Genomic DNA, 23,632 nt, shown 5'->3' on the forward strand with positions numbered 1-23,632 from the left:
TGGGGGCTTCAGTAGTTGTGGCACATGGGCTCAGTAGTTGTGGCTCGTGGGCTCTAGAGCGCAGCTCAGTAGCTGTGACGCATGAGCTTAGTTGCTCCACGGCATGTGGGATCTTTCCGGACCAGGTCTCGAACCCCTGTCCCCTGCATTGGCAGGCAGATTCTTAACCACTGTGCCACCAGGGAAGTCCCAACTCTTACAAATCTTTTGAGAATGGTTCAGGTGACTGATTACAGAGATTATCCCCATGGTCTAATACTTCCCCAGTTTTGATGCCAAATCCCTTTCACCATAACACATAATCTTGCAAACTCCCTTAATTGTCGAGAAGTTTTGCTGTGGCATGATAAAGAAGAAAATTTCAGTAAAACATTTTATTATAGATCATCATATTATTAAAGATTTATTATGAAGTTTATTTTAAAATGGTCTTTAATATTATTCATACGTATTTATTACATATGATAAATTTTTACTTTTTCAATCTGACTGTAAACACATGCTATTTAACTTACTTTGTGTAGGAGAAAGCAGATTTCTTGATAAACAAGTTTAAGAATAATTTTGATCTTGTGTCTAGTTTGGGGAGAGAATATATATTAAAGGAAAGACTGACATTTAACTGTATCTTATCACCTCAAAAGACACAAAAACTATTTTCATGACCTAATATTTGGTTTGCATGTAAAATAATCAATTAGCTTATTCTTAGAATTTTGTATACTTATAAATAAGAGGTATCAGACTAAGTTTTGCAGGTAGTTTTTTGTTTTTTTTCCTCAAACAACAGGTTGTCTTTATCCCTAGTTGTTAAAAAGCTAATTTAGATTAAATGGCCACCATATTTTCTTTTTACTGATTTTTCATGTACAAGAGACATCTTGATATGTGACACAAGAATTTTGGGAATTCCCTGGCGGTCCAGTGGTTAGGACTCGGCGCTTCCACTGCTGGGGCCCGGCTTCAACCCTGGTGGGGGAACTAAGATCCCATAAGCCACGCAGCACGGCCAAAAAAAGAAAAAAGAAAAGAATTTTGATCTGGCAAATATAGCTTAAGAATCTGGTGCACAGTATCTTGGGGTGAATTTTTAGAATTATTATCATTTTAAGATTGCTTACTAGCTTGTTTTTAAATATCCATGGTCTTTTTGCTTCTTGCCTTTAAAGCAACAGATATAAAAGGTAAAAATTAAACAATACATGGAGAATAATAAAAGTAATAGGAAACTGCCAAATGGTTAAAAAACATCCTGGTTGCTAGTAATGGTCAACAGTGAGATAAGCCAGCTGAAAAACTGAGGTGGTGAATACCATCAAATGGTCTCCATCCACCTCCCCTCATGACTTGTCTTTGCATACTTGAAAGGTCTCAAATCATTTCATTTTGAAGTAAAACACACACACACACACACACACATATATTTATGTAACTGTATGTATAGAACACATGTAATTGTTTATTAACTGACACAAAATAGAAATGGAAATGTAACAGCTTTTGAAAACTTGAACCAACCCTCCATCCAGTACCCTACCACCTTCTAGAAACCCAGGGGCTCACAAATCACCAGAAGGCCTGCGGGCATTTTAAACAAGGTTCAAACCATAGTCATTGCTAGGTTTAAACCTGTAGTCCACTTTTTTCCCTCACCTCAAAAGGCTTTCATGGCTTAGAAAAAGCTTGTTGCCTTTTCATGTCCTTTCATACTGGTGGCTGTGGGGAGCCAAGAAGGAAGCCCTTTTCGTTACACAGTTTCTTAGTGCCCTTTATCTTCTGCACCACTAGGACAGTGTACACAATTGTGTAAACATATTGGAGAAAGCTGGACTTTAAGGCCATTATGCAAGTACTGCAGTCTAACACAAGATATTTGCACAAAGAAATAAAATGCTAATATTTGGTTGAAATTCCCATTTGTATGTGCATTTGTATGGTTGGTGCCATATAGGCATTCTCTTGAGTCTTTCTTTTTAAGCTTCACTTAGGGACAGGTTAAAACCTTTCTCACCTAACAATCTGGAGTCTAAGGTTTTATATATATATATATATATATATATATATATATATATATATATATATATATATATATATATATATATAGTGTGTGTGTGTGTGTGTGTGTGTGCACATGTGCAATGCACTTAGAACACTTACAAGACAAACAAAATTCCTAAATCAATTGTATTTCAGGACCTAGAATACCCGTATCATAAATATCAGTGCACTGGTAAGAAAATAAGGCTGTACACCTTAAGTTTGAAAAGGAAAGATATTTTTCAGGTAAGCACTGTTCTTTAAAAACTATATGATTCATCTTCCTATTTTTTTCATTTATTCTTCAGAACTGTTTTTTTTCATTTGCTTTGTAAACAAGTAGTATGGCTTTCATATTTTTTATTTGCTTCTTAAACAAGTTGTGTGGCCATCATCTATTTTGCCCACCCCAGACTAGCCTTAAAGCAAACATTTTAAATAATCTGAACATTCAGGTCTAGATAGGGAACCAGCTCCTATTTCCTTTTATTCCTCTGTTTTCTTCTTAAATCTTCATTCCTGTGGCTCCTCTTACCCTACATATCTTTAGGCTTCTCAGAGGATTTCTGCTCTGTGGAGATACCTTTGGGGCAGCTCATGTAGATGAAGCGGAACTTCACATGCAGGAGAAAAAAAGACCTGGTGATATCAAAGAGTGAATCCTTCCAGAAGGGAGAGATGCAATGGGTCATTTTATTGCTCCAACTGTGGTTCTTCAGTCAAGTTAGACGAGACAGCTTACATATTTTCTGCTTTTTCTGGCTCTCTTCCTAGTCTTTTCTCTATTCTGAGCATGAACAAATTCTTCCATAAGAAAGAAAAAGATTCCTCAAATTCCTTAGGCAATCTCTGGAGAAATAAACCATCTCAGGAGTTTTAGGTTTTGGGAGGTGCAAGGAGTACATAAGAACATTGTTGGGAGAAGTGAATCAGTATTTCATTTTTCACTATTGACATTAATTCAGAACAGCATGACATATGGCAGTGACACGATATTTCCATTTGCTTTCCCTGGGCCACTCTTTATATTTGGAAGTTTGCAGCAAGAAATCTGACCATAAAGAATCTCTCAGGCAGTGACAACTTTCCATAGTCCTAAATCCAGCAGCTGCCTGCAGTTAGTTTTGGATAGAGGACTTGTCTACCAAAATAAATCCTTCTTTAAAACCCAGTTTACATGGTTCTGAAGAACCTAGGGGCAGGACAGGAATAAAGACGCAGACGTAGAGAATGGACTTGAGGACATGGGGAGGGGGAAGGGTAAACTGGGATGAAGTGAGAGAGTGGCAAGGACATATATACACCACCAAATGTAAAATAGGTAGCTAGTGGGAAGCAGCCACATAGCACAGGGAGATCAGCTCTGTGCTTTGTGACCACCTAGAGGGGTGGGATAGGGAGGGTGGGAAGGAGACGCAAGAGGGAGGAGATTTTGGGATATATGTATATGTATGGCTGCTTCACTTTGTTATAAAGCAGAAACTAACACACCATTGTAAAGCAATTATACTCCAATAAAGATGTTAAAAAAAAAACAACCCAGTTTACTACAACATGGATGAACCTTGAAAACATTATGCTAAGTGAAATAAGCCAGACATGGAAGGATAAATATTGTATGATTCCACTTATGTGAGGTTCTAGCGTGGTCAAATTCATAGAGACAGGAAGTAGAATAGTGGTTGCTAGGGACTGAGGGGAGGGAGTAACAGGGAGTGATTGTTTAATGGGTACAGGATTCACTTTGGGATTATGAAAAGTTCTGGAGATGGATAGTGGTGATGGCTGTACTCGATGCCACTGAAATGTACATTTGAAAATAGTTGAAATAGTAATTTTTATGGTATATATATATTAACACAATACAAAAAAGTAAAAACAAAACCAAAAACAGTGTAGTCATCCTAAAACACTGAGTTTTTCTCTTCACTGAAGTTGCTAATGCAATCTTTTAAGGTCTGAAAAAGTAGCAGAAAAAGAAGAAAAGATGTTGGGAGATTAGAGGATGCTGGTTGTAAGTGTTGGGAATAGCCAATATGTCTTACTTGTATATTTTCCATAATCTAACTGTTTGCTCTGGGCTTCCCACGGACTCTGCTGTTCCCCAGGGTTTACTGTGAATGAGAGGCTCTTGCACTACATGTTATAATTAGTTTCATTAAGACAAAGGCTCTAATGCTCACCCACTGTCACCTGCCTCCTACAAAGGCATTCAGTTTGTACCCTACAGGGTTGCATGCCTGGCAAAATAGGATTTTTTTCCCTTTTCTTCTGTTGTAATCTTTTCCCTGCCCATTTCCCTCTTATCACTCTGAAAAGAAAAAAAAAAAAACGGGGAAGAGGAATCCCAGGGTAAACACCCAATATCTAACAGTTACATAGAGAGTGAACAAATATAGTAAACAGTGGAAAATGCCTATTATTCTATCTCTACATTACTTTTTGACTTTTACTGGACAAACAACAATAATGAAATCAAAAAGTGTAATGACAATAACTTTAACTTACAACTGTATTTTTATTCTGTAAGTGTCATCATTATTCATCAATGGAATAACATACGTTTTTGTATATGCAGTAAAAAGTAAGGGATACATAGTTTAAAAGAGATTTAAAGAATTGGTACATGAGCTGAAGAAATTATCCAAATGTAGCACAGAAAGTCAAGGAGACTGAAAATATGAAAGAGAGGATAAGAACCATGGATGATAGAAAGACATAGTCTAATAATCTTTCATTGGAGCTCCAGAAAGAGAGAATGGAATAGAGGCAACACTCAAAAAGAAAATGGCTGGTGAAAAACATGAATTCATAATTGGAAGAAGCACAATATGCAACAAGCAGGGTAAGTAAAAAAAAAAAATCCACGCTAGACACCTTATAGTGAAAACTGCATAGTAACAAAGGCAAAGAAAAAATTCTTTAAAACATCCAGAGAAAATGGGAGAGCACCTGAAAAAAGGGAAAGACAATAAGGCCAAAAGTAAACTTCTCTACAATTAGGCTGAGAGCAATCTTCACAAGAGCAGCAATGGAAGACAAAGCTGGGGAAATGGTATCTCCAAAGTTCTGAGAGAAAATAACTGTCAATCTACAATTAAAACCTTAGCATGACTACCTTTCAACAATGAGAGTTTACCTTAAGAAACAAAAGCAGAGTTTGCCACCAATAGGCCGACACTAAAGAAAGTTCTAAAAGATTTATAGCAAAAGAAAGGAAAATTATTCCAAAAGTAAGACTTAAAGTGCATGAAGGAATGATGAACAGTTTTAAATTTATTTGCACTTAATGAAAATAGCTTCAAAGTATATAAAGCAAAAATGAATAGAATTGTTCATTGTTGACAAATCAACAATATATCAAACAACTTCAATACATCTTTCCCTGATAGCTTAAGCAGACAAAAATTATATAAAGACAATGTGAATAACACAATTAACAACCTTGAAGTTTTGAACATATGTAAAAACCTGTACCCAACAATTCAGGAATACACACCCTTCTCGAACACACAGGAAATAACTGAAAACACTGATCACGTACTGGGCCAGTGCTTCTAACAAAGCCAGTGCTACTTCACTATCTTTGGTGAAACACCAGGTTTTTCTCAATTTTTTGCTAACCTTTAATTTTGAAATAATTTAAAATTTAAAGTTGCAAGAACAGTAGAAAGAACTCTTTTATATCCTTCAAACAGATTCACCAATTGCCAACATTTTGCCTCTTTGGTTTTATCATTTTATCTATCTATCTATCATCTATTTTTTTTATCATCTATTTTTTCTGAAGCAGTGGAGAGTAAATTGCAGATACAATGACTCTTCACCCTTAAATACTTCCACATGTATTTTCTAAGTACAAAAGCATTCTCTTACATAACAACAGTGCAATTATCAAAATCAGGAAATTTAACATCAATCCCAATAGTACTATCTAATCTACAGTCCGTATTTAAATCCCACTGATTGTCCCAGTAGTGTTCTTTAGCTCCATCTCCCCCAGCATTCTATCTAGGACCATGCATTGTGCTTAGTTGGCATATCTCTTTTTAGTCTCTTTTAATCTGGAACATTTCCTCAGCTTTTCTTTGGCTTTTAAAACCTTGACTCTGTAGGGGAACGGAAAATGTCACCCTAAAATATGCCACCCTGCCATAAGAATTGTTATGAGCTGAAGGAAACTGAGAAAAAGCAAACACCGGATGAGCTCTTTGCCTCTCCCTAGCTGCCTGAAAGGAGGGCATAAAATCCCCTTATGAAGATGTCCCCCATTCCCATCCCAGGAGGGGAGAACAACCTTATCACCATATGTAGAGATGGCACCAAGAAGAATCTATGTAAACAAACCTTGCTAAGTAACACTTATCTACCACCAGGGTGCCCCATATACATATTCACCTTCCACAATTATCACCCCTAAAGAGTCCAGAAACCCCTTTCCGGGACTTCCCTGGTGGTCCAGTGGTTAAGAATCTGCCTTCCAAAGCAGAGGACATGGGTTCGAGCCCTGGTCAGGAAATTAAGATCCCACATGCCAGGGGGCAACTAAGCCCGCACACTGCAACTACTGAGCCCACACACTCTAGAGCCCACGCGCCACAACTAGAGAGCCCGCACACCACAACTACTGAGCCCATGCGCTCTGGAGCCCGTGCGCTGCAACTAGAGAGAAGCCCGTGCACCGCAACGAAGAGCCCTCATGCCGCAATGAAGATCCCGTGTGCTGCAACTAAGACCTGACGCAGCCAAATAAATAGAATAATAATAATAATAAAAGACACCCCTTTCCTTTGTCTTGTTACTTCTCTACAAGTGTATCGTCCTTTGTAAGAATGGTATAAAAGCCTCCAAGGCTAGCTGTTTCTCTGGGGATTTTCTCTTCTTTCCATGAAGTCACTTCCCCTGTGTCACATAAAACTCTTAACATAAAATAAAATGTGTGTGCTTTTCTCCTGTTAATCTGTCTTTTGTCAGTTTATTTCACAGACCCATCCATTGAACCTCAGAGGACAAGGAAACTTCTTCTTTCCCTACAACGCTTTTAAAGCGTACAGTCTAGTTACGTCGTAGAATGTTCCTCAGACTGAGTTGATCTGATGCTGCCTCATGATGTGACTCAGTTTATGCTCTTTTTCTGCAGGAAAACCACGTATACGATACTGTCTCTCCAGTGTGTCCTATTAGGGGGCACACGATGTCAGTCAGTGCCGTTATCAACAACACTAACTCTAATCACTTGATTAAGGTGATGTCTGCCAAGCCTCTCTACTATAGTTACTATATTTTTCTTTTGTAATTAATAAGTAATTTGTAGAGAGGTACTTTGAAACTATGTAAATAAATATTTTATTCCTCATAAAACCTTCCCCTCTAGTTTAGCTATGATGCTTTTTTTTTAATCAGTCTATTATTTTCCAGCTTTATTGAGGTATATTTGACAAAAAGTACGTTTATTAAGCTTCCTGAGATGCTTCTTGTTTGAACCAATTACTACTATATTGCAAAATAGTGATTTTCTAATTCCATCATTTTTTTTTCCAGTTATTAGTTGGCATTCTACTGTATAAAGGAGCTTCCCTTCCTATCTATCTATTGATCCATCCATCCATCCATCCATCTACCTTCAGTATGGACTTATGTATTCTTTTTTTTTTTTTATAAATTTATTTATTTATTTATTTATTTTTGGCTGTGTTGGGTCTTCGTTTCTGTGCGAGGGCTTTCTCCAGTTGTGGCGAGCGGCGGCCACTCTTCATCACGGTGTGCGGGCCTCTCACTGTCACGGCCTCTCGTTGCGGAGCACGGCTCCAGACGCACAGGCTCAGTAGTTGTGGTGCACGGGCTTAGCTGCTCCACAGCATGTGGGATCTTCCCGGACCAGGGCTGGAACCCGTGTCCCCTGCATCAGCAGGCAGACTCTCAACCACTGCGCCACGAGGGAAGCCCTGGACTTATGTATTCTTATGTTATTCAGTGGTATAATACATTACATTACTCTCACTATTAGGATGCTCAGAAGGTACCAGCTTTGGCCAGTGGGAGTCTCTTCAAGCTGCTTCCCACATCTTTTTACATATTCCCATCATTTTTTGATCACTTTGTTAAAAAATGTTCTGGCTTAACAAGATGTTCCCAGCTCATCTTATACTTTCCCTGACCCAGCCTCAGTATTGGCTACTTCTCCAAAAAGGCCTAGTTCTTTTCAGTAGGGAATGGTATTAAGAAAGCAATATCTGAGTAGCAGACCAACACTTATGGAAAATACAATAATATATTTCTTTTTAAAAAATGTACCGGAGCTTTCCGGGGGGAGGAGAGAAGATGGCGGAAGAGTAAGACGCGGAGATCACCTTCCTTCCCACAGATACAGTAGAAATACATCTACACGTGGAACTGTTCCTACAGAACACCCACTGAACGCTGGCAGAAAACGTCAGACCTCCCAAAAGGCAAGAAACTCCCCCCGTACTTGGGTAGGGCAAAAGAAAAAAGAAATAACAGAGACAAAAGAATAGGGACGGCACCTGCACCAGTGGGAGGGAGCTGTGAAGGAGGAAAGATTTCCACGCACTAGGAAGCCCCTTCTCGGGCAGAGACTGCGGGTGGCAGAGGGGGGAAGCTTCGGAGCCACGGAGGAGAGCACAGCCACAGGGGTGTGGAGGGCAAAGCGGAGAGATTCCCGCACTTCCCGCACGGAGGCTCGGCGCTGACCAGCACTCACCAGCCCGAGAGGCTTGTCTGCTCAGCCGCCGGGGCGGGCGGGGGCTGGGAGCTGAGGCTCGGGCTTCGGTCGGATCGCAGGGAGAGGACTGGGGCTGGTGGCGTGAACACAGCCTGAAGGGGTTAGTGCATCACAGCTAGCCGGGAGGGAGTCCGGGAAAAAGTCTGCAGCTGCCGAAGAGGCAAGAGACTTTTTCTTCCCTGTTTCCTGGTGCACGAGGAGAGGGGATTCAGAGCGCCGCCTAAACGAACTCCAGAGACTGGCGCGAGCCACGGAGATCAGCGCGGACCCCAGAGACGGGCGTGAGACGCTGGGGCGGCTGCTGCCGCCTCCAAAAAGCCTGTGTTCGAGCACAGGTCACTCTCCACACCGCCCCTCCCGGGAGCCTGTGCAGCCCGCCACTGCCAGCGTCCCGTGATCCAGGGACAACTTCCCTGGGAGAACGCACTGCGCACCTCAGGCTGGTGCAACGTCACGCCGGCCTCTGACGCCGCAGGCTCGCCCCGCCTCCTCTGTACCCCTCCCTCCCTGCGGCCTGGGTGAGCCAGAGCCCCCGAAGCAGCTGCTCCTTTAACCCCGTCCTGTCTGGGCGGGGAACAGACGCCCTCAGGCGACCTACACGCAGAGGCGGGTCCAAATCCAAAGCTGATCCCCAGGAGCTGTGCGAACAGAGACGAGGAGGGGAAATCTCTCCCAGCAGCCTCAGAAGCAGCGGTTTAAAACTTCACAAACAACTTGATGTGCCTGCATCTGTTGAATACCTGAATAGACAACGAATCATCCCAAATTCAGGAGGTGGACTTTGGGAGCAGGATATATTAATTTTTCCCCTTTTCCTTTTTTTTTGTGAGTGTATATGTATATGCTTCTGGGGGAGATTTTGTCTGTATAGCTTTGCTTTATAATAGCTTTATTTTACTTCACTATATTATAGCCTCTTTCTTTCTTTCTTTCTATTTTTTCTCCCTTTTACTCTGAGCCGTGTGGACGAAAGGCTCTTGGTGCTTCAGCCAGGCATCAGGGCCGTACCTCGGAGGTGGGAGAGCCAACTTCAGGACACTGATCCACAAGAGACCTCCCAGCTCCACGTAATACCAAACGGCAAAAATCTCTCAGAGATCTCCATCTCAACATCAAGACCCAGCATCACTCAATGACCAGCAAGCTACAGTGCTGAACACCCTATGCCAAACAACTAGCAAGACAGGAACACAGCCCCATCCATTAGCAGAGAGGCTGCCTAAAATCATAATAAGGCCACAGACACCCCAAAATACACCACCAGACGTGGACGTGCCCACCAGAAAGACAAGATCCAGCCTCATCCACCAGAGCTCAGGCACTAGTTCCCTCCACCAGGAAGCCTACACAACCCACTGAACCAACCTTAGCCACTGGGGACAGATACCAAAAACAACGGGAACTACGAACCTGCAACCTGTGATAAGGAGACCCCAAACACAGTAAGATAAGCAAAATGAGACGACAGAAAAACACACAGCAGATGAAGGAGCAGGGTCAAAACACACTAGACTTAACAAATGAAGAGGAAATAGGTAGTCTACCTGAAAAAGAATTCAGAATAATGATAGTAAGGTTGATCCAAAATCTTGGAAATAGAATAGACAAAATGCAAGAAACATTTAACAAGGACGTAGAAGAACTAAAGAGGAACCAAGCAATGATGAAAAACACAATAAATGAAATTAAAAATACTCTAGATGGGATCAATAGCAGAATAACTGAGGCAGAAGAAAGGATAAGTGACCTGGAAGATAAAATGGTGGAAATAACTACTGCAGAGCAGGATAAAGAAAAAAGAATGAAAAGAACTGAGGACAGTCTCAGAGACCTCTGGGACAATATTAAACGCACCAACATTCGAATTATAGGGGTCCCAGAAGAAGAAGAGAAAAAGAAAGGGACTGAGAAAATATTTGAAGAGATTATAGTTGAAAACTTCCCTAATATGGGAAAGGAAATAGTTAATCAAGTCCTGGAAGCACAGAGAGTCCCATACAGGATAAACCCAAGGAGAAACACGCCAAGACACATATTAATCAAACTGTCAAAAATTAAATATAAGGAAAACATATTAAAGGCAGCAAGGGAAAAAAAACAAATAACACACAAGGGAATCCCCATAAGGTTAACATCTGATCTTTCAGCAGAAACTCTGCAAGCCAGAAGGGAGTGGCAGGATATACTTAAAGTGATGAAGGAGAAAAACCTACAACCAAGATTACTCTACCCAGCAAGGATCTCATTCAGATGTGATGGAGAAATTAAAACCTTTACAGACAAGCAAAAGCTGAGAGAGTTCAGCACCACCAAACCAGCTTTACAACAAATGCTAAAGGAACTTCTCTAGGCAAGAAACACAAGAGAAGGAAAACACCTACAATAACAAACCCAAAACATTTAAGAAAATGGGAATAGGAACATACATATCGATAATTACCTTGAATGTAAATGGATTAAATGCTCCCACCAAAAGACACAGGCTGGCTGAATGGATACAAAAACAAGACCCATATATATGCTGTCTACAAGAGACCCACTTCAGACCTAGGGACACATACAGACTGAAAGTGAGGGGATGGAAAAAGATATTCCATGCAAATGGAAATCAGAAGAAAGCTGGAGTAGCAATTCTCATATCAGACAAAATAGACTTTAAAATAAAGACTATTACAAGAGACAAAGAAGGACACTATATAATGATCAAGGGATCGATCCAAGAGGAAGGTATAACAATTGTAAATATTTATGCACCCAACATAGGAGCACCTCAATACATAAGGCAAATACTAACAGCCATAAAAGGGGAAATCGACAGCAACACAATCATAGTAGAGGACTTTAACACCCCACTTTCACCAATGGACAGATCATCCAAAATGAAAATAAATAAGGAAACACAAGCTTTAAATGATACATTAAACAAGATGGACTTAATTGATATTTATAGGACATTCCACCCAAAAACAACAGAATACACATTTTTCTCAAGTGCTCATGGAACATTCTCCAGGATAGATCATATCTTGGGTCACAAATCAAGCCTTGGTAAATTTAAGAAAATTGAAATAGTATCAAGTATCTTTTCCGACCACAACGCTATGAGACTAGATGTCAATTACAGGAAAAGATCTGTAAAAAATACAAACACATGGAGGCTACACAATACTTAATACTTAATAATACTTAATAACAAAGTGATCACTGAAGAAATCAAAGGGGAAATCAAAAAATACCTAGAAACAAATGACAATGGAGATACGACGACCCAAAACCTATGGGACGCAGCAAAAGCAGTGCTAAGAGGGAAGTTTATAGCAATACAAGCCTACCTCAAGAAACAGGAAACATCTCGAATAAACAACCTAACCTTGCACCTAAAGCAATTAGAGAAAGAAGAACAAAAAAACCCCAAAGCTAGCAGAAGGAAAGAAATTATAAAGATCAGGTCAGAAATAAATGAAAAAGAAATAAAGGAAACAATAGCAAAAATCAATGAAACTAAAAGCTGGTTCTTTGAGAAGATAAACAAAATTGATAAACCATTAGCCAGACTCATCAAGAGAAAAAGGGAGAAGACTCAAATCAACAGAATTAGAAATGAAAAAGGAGAAGTAACCACTGACACTGCAGAAATACAAAAGATAATGAGAGATTACTACAAGCAACTCTATGCCAATAAAATGGACAACCTGGAAGAAATGGACAGATTCTTAGAAATGCACAAACTGCCGAGACTGAACCAGGAAGAAATAGAATATATGAACAGACCAATCACAAGCACTGAAATTGAAACTGTGATTAAAAACCTTCCAACAAACAAAAGCCCAGGACCAGATGGCTTCACAGGTGAATTCTATCAAACATTTAGAGAAGAGCTAACACCTATCCTTCTCAAACTCTTCCAAAATATTGCAGAGGGAGGAACACTCCCAAACTCATTCTACGAGGCCACCATCACCCTGATACCAAAACCAGACAAAGATGTCACAAAGAAAGAAAACTACAGGCCAATATCACTGATGAACATAGATGCAAAAATCCTCAACAAAATACTAGCAAACAGAATCCAACAGCACATTAAAAGGATCATACACCGTGATCAAGTGGGGTTTATCCCAGGAATGCAAGGATTCTTCAATATACGCAAATCAATCAATGTGATACACCATATTAACAAATTGAAGGAGAAAAACCATATGATCATCTCAATAGATGCAGAGAAAGCTTTCGACAAAATTCAACACCCATTTATGATAAAAGCCCTGCAGAAAGTAGGCATAGAGGGAACCTACCTCAACATAATAAAGTCCATATATGACAAACCCACAGCAAACATCATTCTCAATGGTGAAAAACTGAAAGCATTTCCACTAAGATCAGGAACAAGACAAGGTTGCCCACTCTCACCACTATTATTTGACATAGTTTTGGAAGTGTTAGCCACAGCAATCAGAGAAGACAAAGTAATAAAAGGAATCCAAATCGGAAAAGAAGAAGTAAAGTTGTCACTATTTGCAGATGACATGATACTATACATAGAGAATCCTAAAGATGCTACCAGAAAACTCCTAGAGCTAATCAATGAATTTGGTAAAGTAGCAGGATACAAAATTAATGCACAGAAATCTCTTGCATTTCTATACACTAATGACGAAAAATCTGAAAGTGAAATTAAGAAAACACTCCCGTTTACCATTGCAACAAAAAGAATAAAATATCTAGGAATAAACCTACCTAAGGAGACAAAAGACCTGTATGCAGAAAATTATAAGACACTGATGAAAGAAATTAAAGATGATACAAATAGATGGAGAGATATACCATGTTCCTGGATTGGAAGAATCAACATTGTGAAAGTGACTCTACTACCCAAAGCAATCTACAGATTCAGTGCAATCCCTATCAAACTACCACTGGCATTTTTCACAGAACTAGAACAAAAAATTTCACAATTTGTATGGAAACACAAAAGACCCCGAATAGCCAAAGCAATCTTGAGAATGAAAAATGGAGCTGGGGGAATCAGGCTCCCTGACTTCAGACTATATTACAAAGCTTCAGTAATCAAGACAGTTTGGTACTGGCACAAAAACAGAAATATAGATCAATGGAACAGGATAGAAAGCCCAGAGATAAACCCACACACATATGGTCACCTTATCTTTGATAAAGGAGGCAAGCATATACAGTGGAGAAAAGACAGCCTCTTCAATAAGTGGTGCTGGGAAAATTGGACAGCTACATGTAAAAGTATGAAATTAGAACACTCCCTGACACCATGCACAAAAATAAACTCAAAATGGATTAAAGACCTAAGTGTAAGGGCAGACACTATCAAACTCTTAGAGGAAAACATAGGCAGAACACTCTATGACATACATCACAGCAAGATTCTTTTTGACCCAGCTCCCAGAGAAATGGAAATAAGAACACAAATAAACAAATGGGACCTAATGAAACTTAAAAGCTTTTGCACAGCAAAGGAAACCATAAACAAGACCAAAAGACAACCATCAGAATGGGAGAAAATATTTGCAAATGAAGCAACTGACAAAGGATTAATCTCCAAGATTTACAAGCAGCTCATGCAGCTCAATAACCAAAAAACGAACAACCCAATCCAAAAATGGGCAGAAGACCTAAATAGACATTTCTCCAAAGAAGATATACAGATGGCCTACAGACACATGAAAGAATGCTCAACATCATTAATCATTAGAGAAATGCAAATCAAAACTACAATGAGATATCATCTCACACCGGTCAGAATGGCCATCATCAAAAAATCTAGAAACAATAAATGCTGGAGAGGGTGTGGAGGAAAGGGAACACTCTTGCACTGTTGGTGGGAATGTAAATTGATACAGCCACTATGGAGAACAGTATGGAGGTTCCTTAAAAAACTACAAATAGAACTACCATACGACCCAGCAATCCCACTACTGGGCATATAACCTGAGAAAACCATAGGTCAAAAAGAGTCATGTACCAAAATGTTCATTGCAGCTCTATTTACAATAGCCAGGACATGGAAGCAACCTAAATGTCCATCGACAGATGAATGGATAAAGAAGATGTGGCACATATATACAATGGAATATTACTCAGCCATAAAAAGAAATGAAATGGAGGTATTTGTAATGAGGTGGATGGAGTTAGAGTCTGTCATACAGAGTGAAGTAAGTCAGAAAGAGAAAAACAAATACAGTATGCTAACACATATATACGGAATCTAAGAAAAAAAAAAAAAAGGCCATGAAGAACCTAGTGGCAAGACGGGAATAAAGACACAGACCTACTAGAGAATGGACTTGAGGATATGGGGAGGGGGTGGGGTGAGATGTGACAGGGTAAGAGAGTGTCATGGACATATATCCACTACCAAATGTAAAATAGATAGCTAGTGGGAAGCAGCCGCATAGCACAGGGATATCAGCTCGGTGCTTTGTGACCACCTAGAGGGGTGGGATGGGGAGGGTGGGAGGGAGGGAGATGCAAGAGGGAAGAGAAATGGGAACATATTGTATATGTATAACTGATTCACTTTGTTATAAAGCAGAAGCTAACACACCATTGTAAGGCAATTATACTTCAATAAAGATGTTTAAAAAAAAAAAAAAATGTACCTAGCAGAATCAAATGCAAATCCTCTCTGAGAGACCACACTTCATCCGAGCCCTCAAAAAAAAAAAAAAATCCCACAAACAAAATTCCAAGGATAATTAGCATATCATTGTCAAAAACAACAAAACACGCATGGAAAAAAGATACCATATGCAAGAACCAAAAGAAACAATAAACAACAGAAACAGACTTACAAGGAAGGACCTTTGCTCTAGATATGTAAGAGCTTAGAGAGGAAATTATAAAACTTTACAAAACGGCATTAAAAATGAGCTAAACAGATGGAGAATTATACCGTGTTTAAAAATTGGAAGAGGATATTACAAAGGTGTTAATTATCCTCAAAGTGTTCTATAATTTCAATGCAATTCCAATGAAAATTCCACTAGGGTTTTTCATGAAACTTGAAAGACTGAGTGTAAAATTTATATGGAGAATCAAAGAGGAAAAATAGGCAAGATACTGCTGAGGAAGAAGATGAAGTAAGTGGTGCGACTTGTCCTAGCAGATATCAAGTATTACTATAATGCTATAGAAATTAATACAGTAGGATGTTGGTACAGGGACAGATAAACTGACCCCAGTAGAACAGAGTAGAGAGTTCAAAACAGACCTATGCATTTATAGAAACCTGATATATGAGAGATTTGGCATGCAGATTGCTGAAGAAATTAGAGTGAGACCACTGGGTTAGCATAGAAAAAGTCAATTTCCAATGTATTAAGGATTTAAAGTGAAAGGAAAAATTTTACAACTTTTAAAAGAATGTATTGGATATCATTTTGACCTCAAGGAGGGAAGGATTTTTTAAACAAGAAATAAAAGGGCTAACCATAAAGGAAAAGACTGATAAAGTCAGCAGTATTAAAATTAAGAACTTTTGTTTAAAAAGACAACATAAAGATATGAAAACATAAGCCATGAACTGGGGAGCCTGCTTGTAGCACTCATAACTGATAAAAGATTAGTATCCAGAGTATAAGAACTCCTATAAATCAATAAAGAAAGAAAGGGAGGAAGGGAGAGAAAAGGAGAGACAGAGACATAGAGACCAAAAGAAAACAAAAGACACACAGAGGTATTTCATAGGAGAAAAAACACAAATGTCAAATAATCCATGAAAAGACATCCAACCTCATTAGTAATTAGGGAAATGCAAATTTTATCACAACATGCTACCATTCTACCCACTAACTTAGCAAAAATTAAGAAATCTGATTTTATGAAGTTAGTGTGGATGTGGATAAAGGACTATGATACACTGCTGGTGCATAAATTGTTACAACCACTTGGAGAACAATTTGACACTATTTCATGAAGTTGAACATTCATATACCCTGTGACACAGCAAATCTACTCTTAAGTAAGTACTCTAGGCATATCCTTAAATATAAGTACCAAGTATATTCAAAATAGCAAAAAGAAATAAAACAAAAGGCAAACTAAATAACTGAAATGTTCATCAACAGAAAATAAAGTGTAGCCACATAGATCAACATGGATGAATCTTAGAAACACACTGAGTTAAAAAAAACCAAGTCACAGAAGACTAAAAACAATGGAATATCATTTTTATAAAAACTCAAAAGCAAGTAAAATAAATAATATTTTAAAAGTACATAAAAATGTAGAAATATTATTTTTAAAAAGGGTAAGGGAATGATGACAAGAAAAAAAAATTCAGGGTAGAAGCTCCTCTGGTGGGGGGGCAGGCTGATGGGAAGGGGACACGAGTGGATGTGACAGTACTGATGATGTTTCTGGTTGTTACATCGGGTAGTGGGCTCATGGAGTTCACTTTACTATGCTTTTAATCTACATCAGTTTTCTCAATCTTGACACAATTGACATTCTGGGCTGGATACATCTTTGTCGTAGGGGGCTGCCCTGTGCATTATAAGATATTTAGTAGCATCCTTGGCCTCTACCCACTAGATGCCAGGAGCACCCCACCACCACCCAGCTGTGACAATAAATGTCTCCAAACACCGCAAGGGTCCCTGGGAAGCAAAATTGATCCTGGTTAAGAATCACTGATGTACATATTTATATATTTTGAATGTTTTAAATGTTCCATAATAAAACAAAGTTTAAAAGTGATGAGAAGAAGCTTCACTGTCTGCGAAGCACAACTAGGAAGTGATCATTAAGAGCTGAGAAAGCCAGAGCCTGCTGAAGGCCTTTGAAGTGACAGTGCAGAGCAGTGAGAGCTGACAGTTTCAGGGGGGTTTTGACTAGCAGGTGATATTTCCAGAAGTGCGACTGGGTATCAGGAAATCAGTGACTCCAGATACACTGGAGGAAATTCTCTTCAACTTTTCTCAATTCTTTGGGAAATTCAAAAGCTTAGTTTAGTCTTTTAGTGTTTTTCTTTTTTAAACAGGGCCTTCTGTTTATATAAGACCATCTAAGGAGTTGAAGGAAGCCCATACATTTTGTTACCTTTGAGGAGGTGGCCGTGACTGCAAATTTACCACACAAATGACTGGGATATTTCCAGGGATCAGAGCTAGATTACATAACACCACTGCTCTAGGATGATGCGTGGCTGAGAGCGCATTCTCACCACTGCACCCAGTTAATCCAACAGCCTCTCCAACAGTGTGGCTCTACTTGATAGCATCTATCTGGTTCTTACATTTGCACTACAGTCCCCCTTAACCCCTCATGTGGAGAGTTTATTACCCTTATTTTAAAAACAAAGAAGCATAGACACAAAGAGGATACATGGCTTTTTTGAAGATAACGTAATCCAGAGTAACTGATTAGAAATACTGGCATGAAAATCAGGTCTACAGAGTCCTGGTATTTATGTTTTTTTCACCAGGTTCTGAATGGTGTTTGGGCATGTGCAGACAGTTGTGTGTGTGTATCTATGGTTTGGGAGTGTATGTATGTTTCCCTGAGGACAAGGGAGAAGACAAAGGATTGAAGAGAAGAGCTAGAAGGAGGGGCATTGTAAAAAATCAAATGAGATATGTATTTGAAAGTACTTTATATTTCTGTATACAAATGTGATTGTCATTATTAGAATGATTATCTAAAATGTAATACAGGTAATAAAACAACCTTCACGGGTAGGATGACTCACATTTTCTTGGCACTAGCTCTTACCATATGTCCAGTTCAGAGGAATATTCAGTGGCTCCCAGCAAGGCATCAGGAGGGCGGTACCAGAGAGTCACAACTTCTGAAGAGTATGTCTGGCTGGGAATGGACTTGGCCCGAGCAAGACCTGACCGAAGGGGGAAAGCACAGAACTCACTGTCCTGAGACTTTCTGGAGAGCCACAGTGATACAGTCTGCCAAGGAGAGTATAATTGGCAGAGTAAACAACATTTAAAAAATAATACACAAACTTTGGTGCTGTTAATAGAGCTACTCAACTATCTTGACTCTTGCGTACCTCTTCATCAAGTGAATTTCTCAAAATTTGGCCTACTTTCCAGCTAGATGTGGGCTTCCTGGCAGCTAAGTGTAGCAAGGCAACTAAATTTTTGCCTATTTGATATGAATAGAAGTGATGTGTGAACTTCATGGAGGGGTTAAGTGTTGGTCTCTTTTCTCCTTCCTCCAGGCTGTAGTGAGGCGGAAGTGGCTGCCATCTTGAAATAGGCCGTGGGGCAATGCCTAGGGGTGGTGGGGCCTCATGACAGAAGAAGAGTGGACCAATACACCATGGGGCCACCACAGAGCTCTGACTGCTTAGGTCAGACTGTTACATGAGAGAACGTGAAGCTTTGAGCATGTATACACCTCTGTAATTTGGGTTTTCTGTAACAGCAATGGAAAATCGATTCACGACTAAAAGGGCAACCCTCCATTTCTGCAGTCCAGGAATCCCCAGTTTAGTAGATACAGGGTGAGGGCTGTTGATCCACATTAGTTATTTGGCAGGCCCTTAGCTGGATCATTCTCAAATGCTCCTCTACAAAATGAGAGTACTTTCATCAGTTAGCTATTTATCTCACTGGATCACATGATCTATAGCTAGAAAAAAACCTGAATAGATGAGTTCACTGTTGTGGGCAATTTGATAAATGAATGTCTGTTAAAGGCTTACTGCCGCTATAGTAGCATCATTTGACATCTGCCAAACGGAGAAGAGTGGTTCCTCAGCTTATACGGAACCAGTTTTTCAACAAAAATTTATTGAGCACCTGCTATGGTGCCAGGCACTAGGGATATAATGATAAGCAAAAACGGATCCAGGCTGCCCTCATAATGCTTATAGTTTAGTGGAGGAGACAAAATCATTGCAGAAGTATATATGTATAATTATAAACTGTGATACGTGCTAAAGTGGAAAGACACAGTGATACTCAGAGGAAATCTGAATCACTTTGATGAGAATAAAAGCCTCAGGTACCCATACAGTCCCACCTATATAGATACATAGGTGAGCAGAAACAGGTGTCCTGGAGCCTCCATTCCAGCAGGAGTCCATCCTACAATCTGGGCTTAACCTCTTTATCCTGTCACCCTGGGATAACTTTGATCTAGTCTGATGGAATTTGTACATCTACCTAGATTTAGGGAAACCTACCAAGTATGTTCACTCTACAAAAGTCTTTACATCAAAAATGGCAGTGAGGTAGTAGGGGTAACCAAGTTTTAGGATCTGATTAGACTGAGGCTTGATGGAACCCTAAGAAGTTACCAGTCTCGCCCTATTTCTTGCCTCAATCTTCCTATATGGTTGTTTGAAATCCTGACAAAGCATCATGTTCCCCGGTTCCCACTTTTCAAAAGCCAGCCCTAGTTGATGCTTTAAACATGTGCACACAAAAGCATCATTGTTCATAGCCCAGGAAGAGACTCGGGGGGCGACTTACCAAAATCAGCCAGTTTGAGCTCTCCCAGGTGACTGATGAGTAGGTTCTGAGGTTTCAGGTCCCTGTGGAGAACGTGTTGGTGGTGGATGTATGCCAGGCCCCGCAAAAGTTGAAACATGAAAAGCTGGAAGGAATGAACACCTTATCTAAGCAGATTCGAGCCACTATGTGTTGATTTCTCCTCTAAGTCAAAAACAGTCATCTGAAAGAATATAGTAAAAGGGTCTCTTGAGAGACGAAAAAAAAATGAAGATTTTGCATTCGAACAGGAAAAAAAGGACAAGGAAAGTCAAGTAAGTAGACCATGTCCTAAACAAAGGGATTCTGGCTTTTCCTGACATCTCATTTCTTTGATACTGAAGGAATTACCCTTCTTTAAAAATCTAAAGTGAAACTTTGAAGTTTCCTTTGGAACACTAGTTATTGATTTAGATGTGAAAGATTTAATTTTTTTCCCACTGATGAACTTGGCATATAAGATCAAAGTTGACCTGGAAATGATATTCTAACATTTACAACTGCTTAAGTTTTCCAGGCTCTCTGATATAAAACCCTTTTAAAAACAGAACACAGGGAGACCAGACTGGGAAATATATCCTTAGATGGTATTAGGAAATAAAGGAACCATTATCTTTTTAAACGAATTTTAAAAGTATTAAGTTCAAAGTGAAAACAAGGGAAATATACAGTATAGATTCAGAGGGAAAAGATACCAAAATAAATTAGACCAAAAAAAAAAAAAATCAAAAGAGAATAAGGAATAAATAGTATAGAGAAGAAAAAAAGGGGGCGGGGGAAACAAAAGGAAAAATACATTCTAGGCCTAAATTTTAAAATGTTGCTTGTGGTTACAAGGCACAGAAACCAAAGACATTATTAGGTTCCCACCAAAACACAAGCTTAAGGAAAAAAAAAAAAAAAGAATGCTAGTATTCCAAGTGTCTTTTGCTATTTTCCAGTGCCACTGGCAACTGAGAATTCAAACACCAACATTAGTGTTTACAAAGACCTATGCCAACTGAGAACATGTGCTGGCAGTTTTGAAAAGAAAAGGCCAGCCCCAGCGTTCCTGGGACACGAGCAAAATAGTAGATGCAGAGCCATGCGGATAAATCCACTTTTTCCATCACATCTTGGAAACTAGGAACTTCAGAGATGCTCGAACCTGCAACGACCTAACAATGACTTGGACACATCGGAATCAAGTTGATGAGTGCCATGGTCTGACCAAAGCAGGATCCTGGGGAGTTTACCTCCCACTGCACAGCTGTGGCTGCATAGGCTTCATGCAGTTCCCACATCAGGGTCCCCAAGCCGTTTAAGAATGTTAACATTTTCTTGAGGCTCCTACTTCAAATGTTCGCTGGTTCAATGAGTCTTTCTCATCCCAATTCTTTCTCTTCCTGGTGCTTCAAACACACACACTGTATTATTCATTTTACCGTTCATCCCATCACTCAGCTGCCAAAGCACAGAAGTCCCATAGCAACATTTCAACCCTCCGATCGGTTATAAACATAAATATTCATGGAAAAGACAATATAAAGGACCAACTTAAATTCCAGGTAAAAGATAAGATGCCATAGTAGGTGCTTAAAAATATGTTTTTCAATGTGATAGTAGTCAGGAAAGAGGGAGATGAAGACAGGTGAGAGACAGAAGACAGAGAGATGGTGACCAGCAAGGGACAGGGACAGAAGGAAGGGAGGGAAAGGAACATGTACTGAATACCCAGGACCTTTTGTAATCCTCAAAACAACCCTGTGAGGAAGATATGCTCGTCCTCGATTTATAGATGAGAAAAACGGGGCTCAAGGAAACATTAGAAACATGTCTAGAAAGAGTCAGGGCCAGGTCTCAAATTCAGACCTGCCTGACACCATGACACTATCCTGAGAAACCAGAGAAAAGTTAGAAAATTAAAACCTGACAGGGAAGGAGAGAGTTGGCTAGCTGAGTCAGAGACAGAGCTTCATAGTGGGCCAGCCTGAAATCCCTTTCATGTCCCAAGCATAGACTGTTCTCACTGATTAGTCACACCCACCCACCACTCACCTTCTTGCTCTGTAGCTCCTTTCCTCCCTGGCTCCGCATGTCTACAAGCATTTGTAAATGGCAAAACACTGCAGTCTTAAGGTATGGGATTTCATAGCCACACTTGTCAAAACTGCAGTGTGTGCTGAGAAACCTCACCACCCACTTACTCTTTAATCCCTTGCAACCTGTATTCCTCCTTTCCCACTGCCGAAACTTCACCAGTAATACGACCCAATCTGATGGTGTTTTCTCAGTCACCATCCAGATCGTGACTCTTTCCAGAGGGGTTTCCCATAGCCCAGGGGTTAGTCCTGTTTCCAACACAATGAGGCTCTTGGGAACAAAATAATTCCATTGGGCTAGTACCATCTGGGCTAGGAGTCCCACAAAAACACAATCAGATCAGTCAGCCAACTCTTTCAGGGAAGCCCAAGTCCTTCCACTCACGAGGGAATTCCTGGGATTTGTTCTATTAGAAATCTGACACAGGCTAATCTCACTATGATTCCCATCCTGTCTTCTGTGGTCACTAAAAATATAAGCCTCTCTGACTATTCCTTTTTCCTCCCTAAAGCTCATCTCCATACTGCTCTCTGCTTCCTCTCATTTAACCCAGCATCCATCGTCCCTCTCTCCCCCAAACCTTTTCATTGTTCACTTTTCACTCCTCAATCCTGGTTTTAAAACTTCCTAAAACCCACCCTCTGATGAATTTCCTTCTGTCTCCTTTGGCTTAAATTAGACCTTGAGTCCACTGCTTCCCTACAGCATTCTCAAGTGGATGCTAGTTCTTCTACAACTTGCTCATACCTTTGATCACGGCGAGGTGGGGTACTGGGTGACTTCCCAATACTCCTTCAAAACCATTGCTTCTCCACCCTCAAGTAAAAGCCCTTGTTGTTTGGACTTTCATGCCATTGAGCCACATCTTCCTCTATCCCTCTTCTCACTGTCATCCACATGACTCCCCACCATTCTCCATCATTCACTCAAGACTTGGGCACCCGGATCCCAGATGTTGCTTCCCTAACATCAGTGCCCATGTGAACATGTCCAGCCACCCTCCACACTCCAACGATCTGCTTCTCCGACCCACTTTAGCCCCTCACTCTCCATGGTCACACACTGGGCCTTGCCATCATATGGAATTGTTTTTCCTCTGAAATGTGAAATTCATCCCCCTACAAAATGGCTTCTGCTAGGATCACTTAATTCATAATGTTTTTACTGTGGTCACCAATGTCTTTTGCTACGAAAATCCAATGGATACCTTTCACTTCTTCTCTTTGCAGCATCTGGCTTTGTTGACCGTCTTCCTTCCTGAAGCTCTCTCCCCACTTTGGTACCACAATCT

The 23,632-nt window shown here is 40.0% G+C and overlaps 1 protein-coding gene across 1 annotated transcript in view; it reads right to left on the bottom strand.

The window, feature by feature from the left end:
• The window catches only part of CDK15 (cyclin dependent kinase 15), a 79,970-nt gene that overhangs the window by 10,539 nt on the left and 45,799 nt on the right, over positions 1-23,632 (bottom strand). Inside the window, exons 8-9 of the mRNA XM_059928482.1 lie at positions 20,242-20,365; positions 18,521-18,641 (exon numbers count right to left, since the gene is read on the bottom strand). Coding sequence (XP_059784465.1) covers positions 18,521-18,641; positions 20,242-20,365 — 245 coding nt within the window. The remainder of the gene's footprint in view (positions 1-18,520; positions 18,642-20,241; positions 20,366-23,632) is intronic.

This window comes from Balaenoptera ricei, chromosome 7 (genome assembly GCF_028023285.1).
Source record: "Balaenoptera ricei isolate mBalRic1 chromosome 7, mBalRic1.hap2, whole genome shotgun sequence".
Classification (NCBI taxonomy): domain Eukaryota; kingdom Metazoa; phylum Chordata; class Mammalia; order Artiodactyla; family Balaenopteridae; genus Balaenoptera; species Balaenoptera ricei.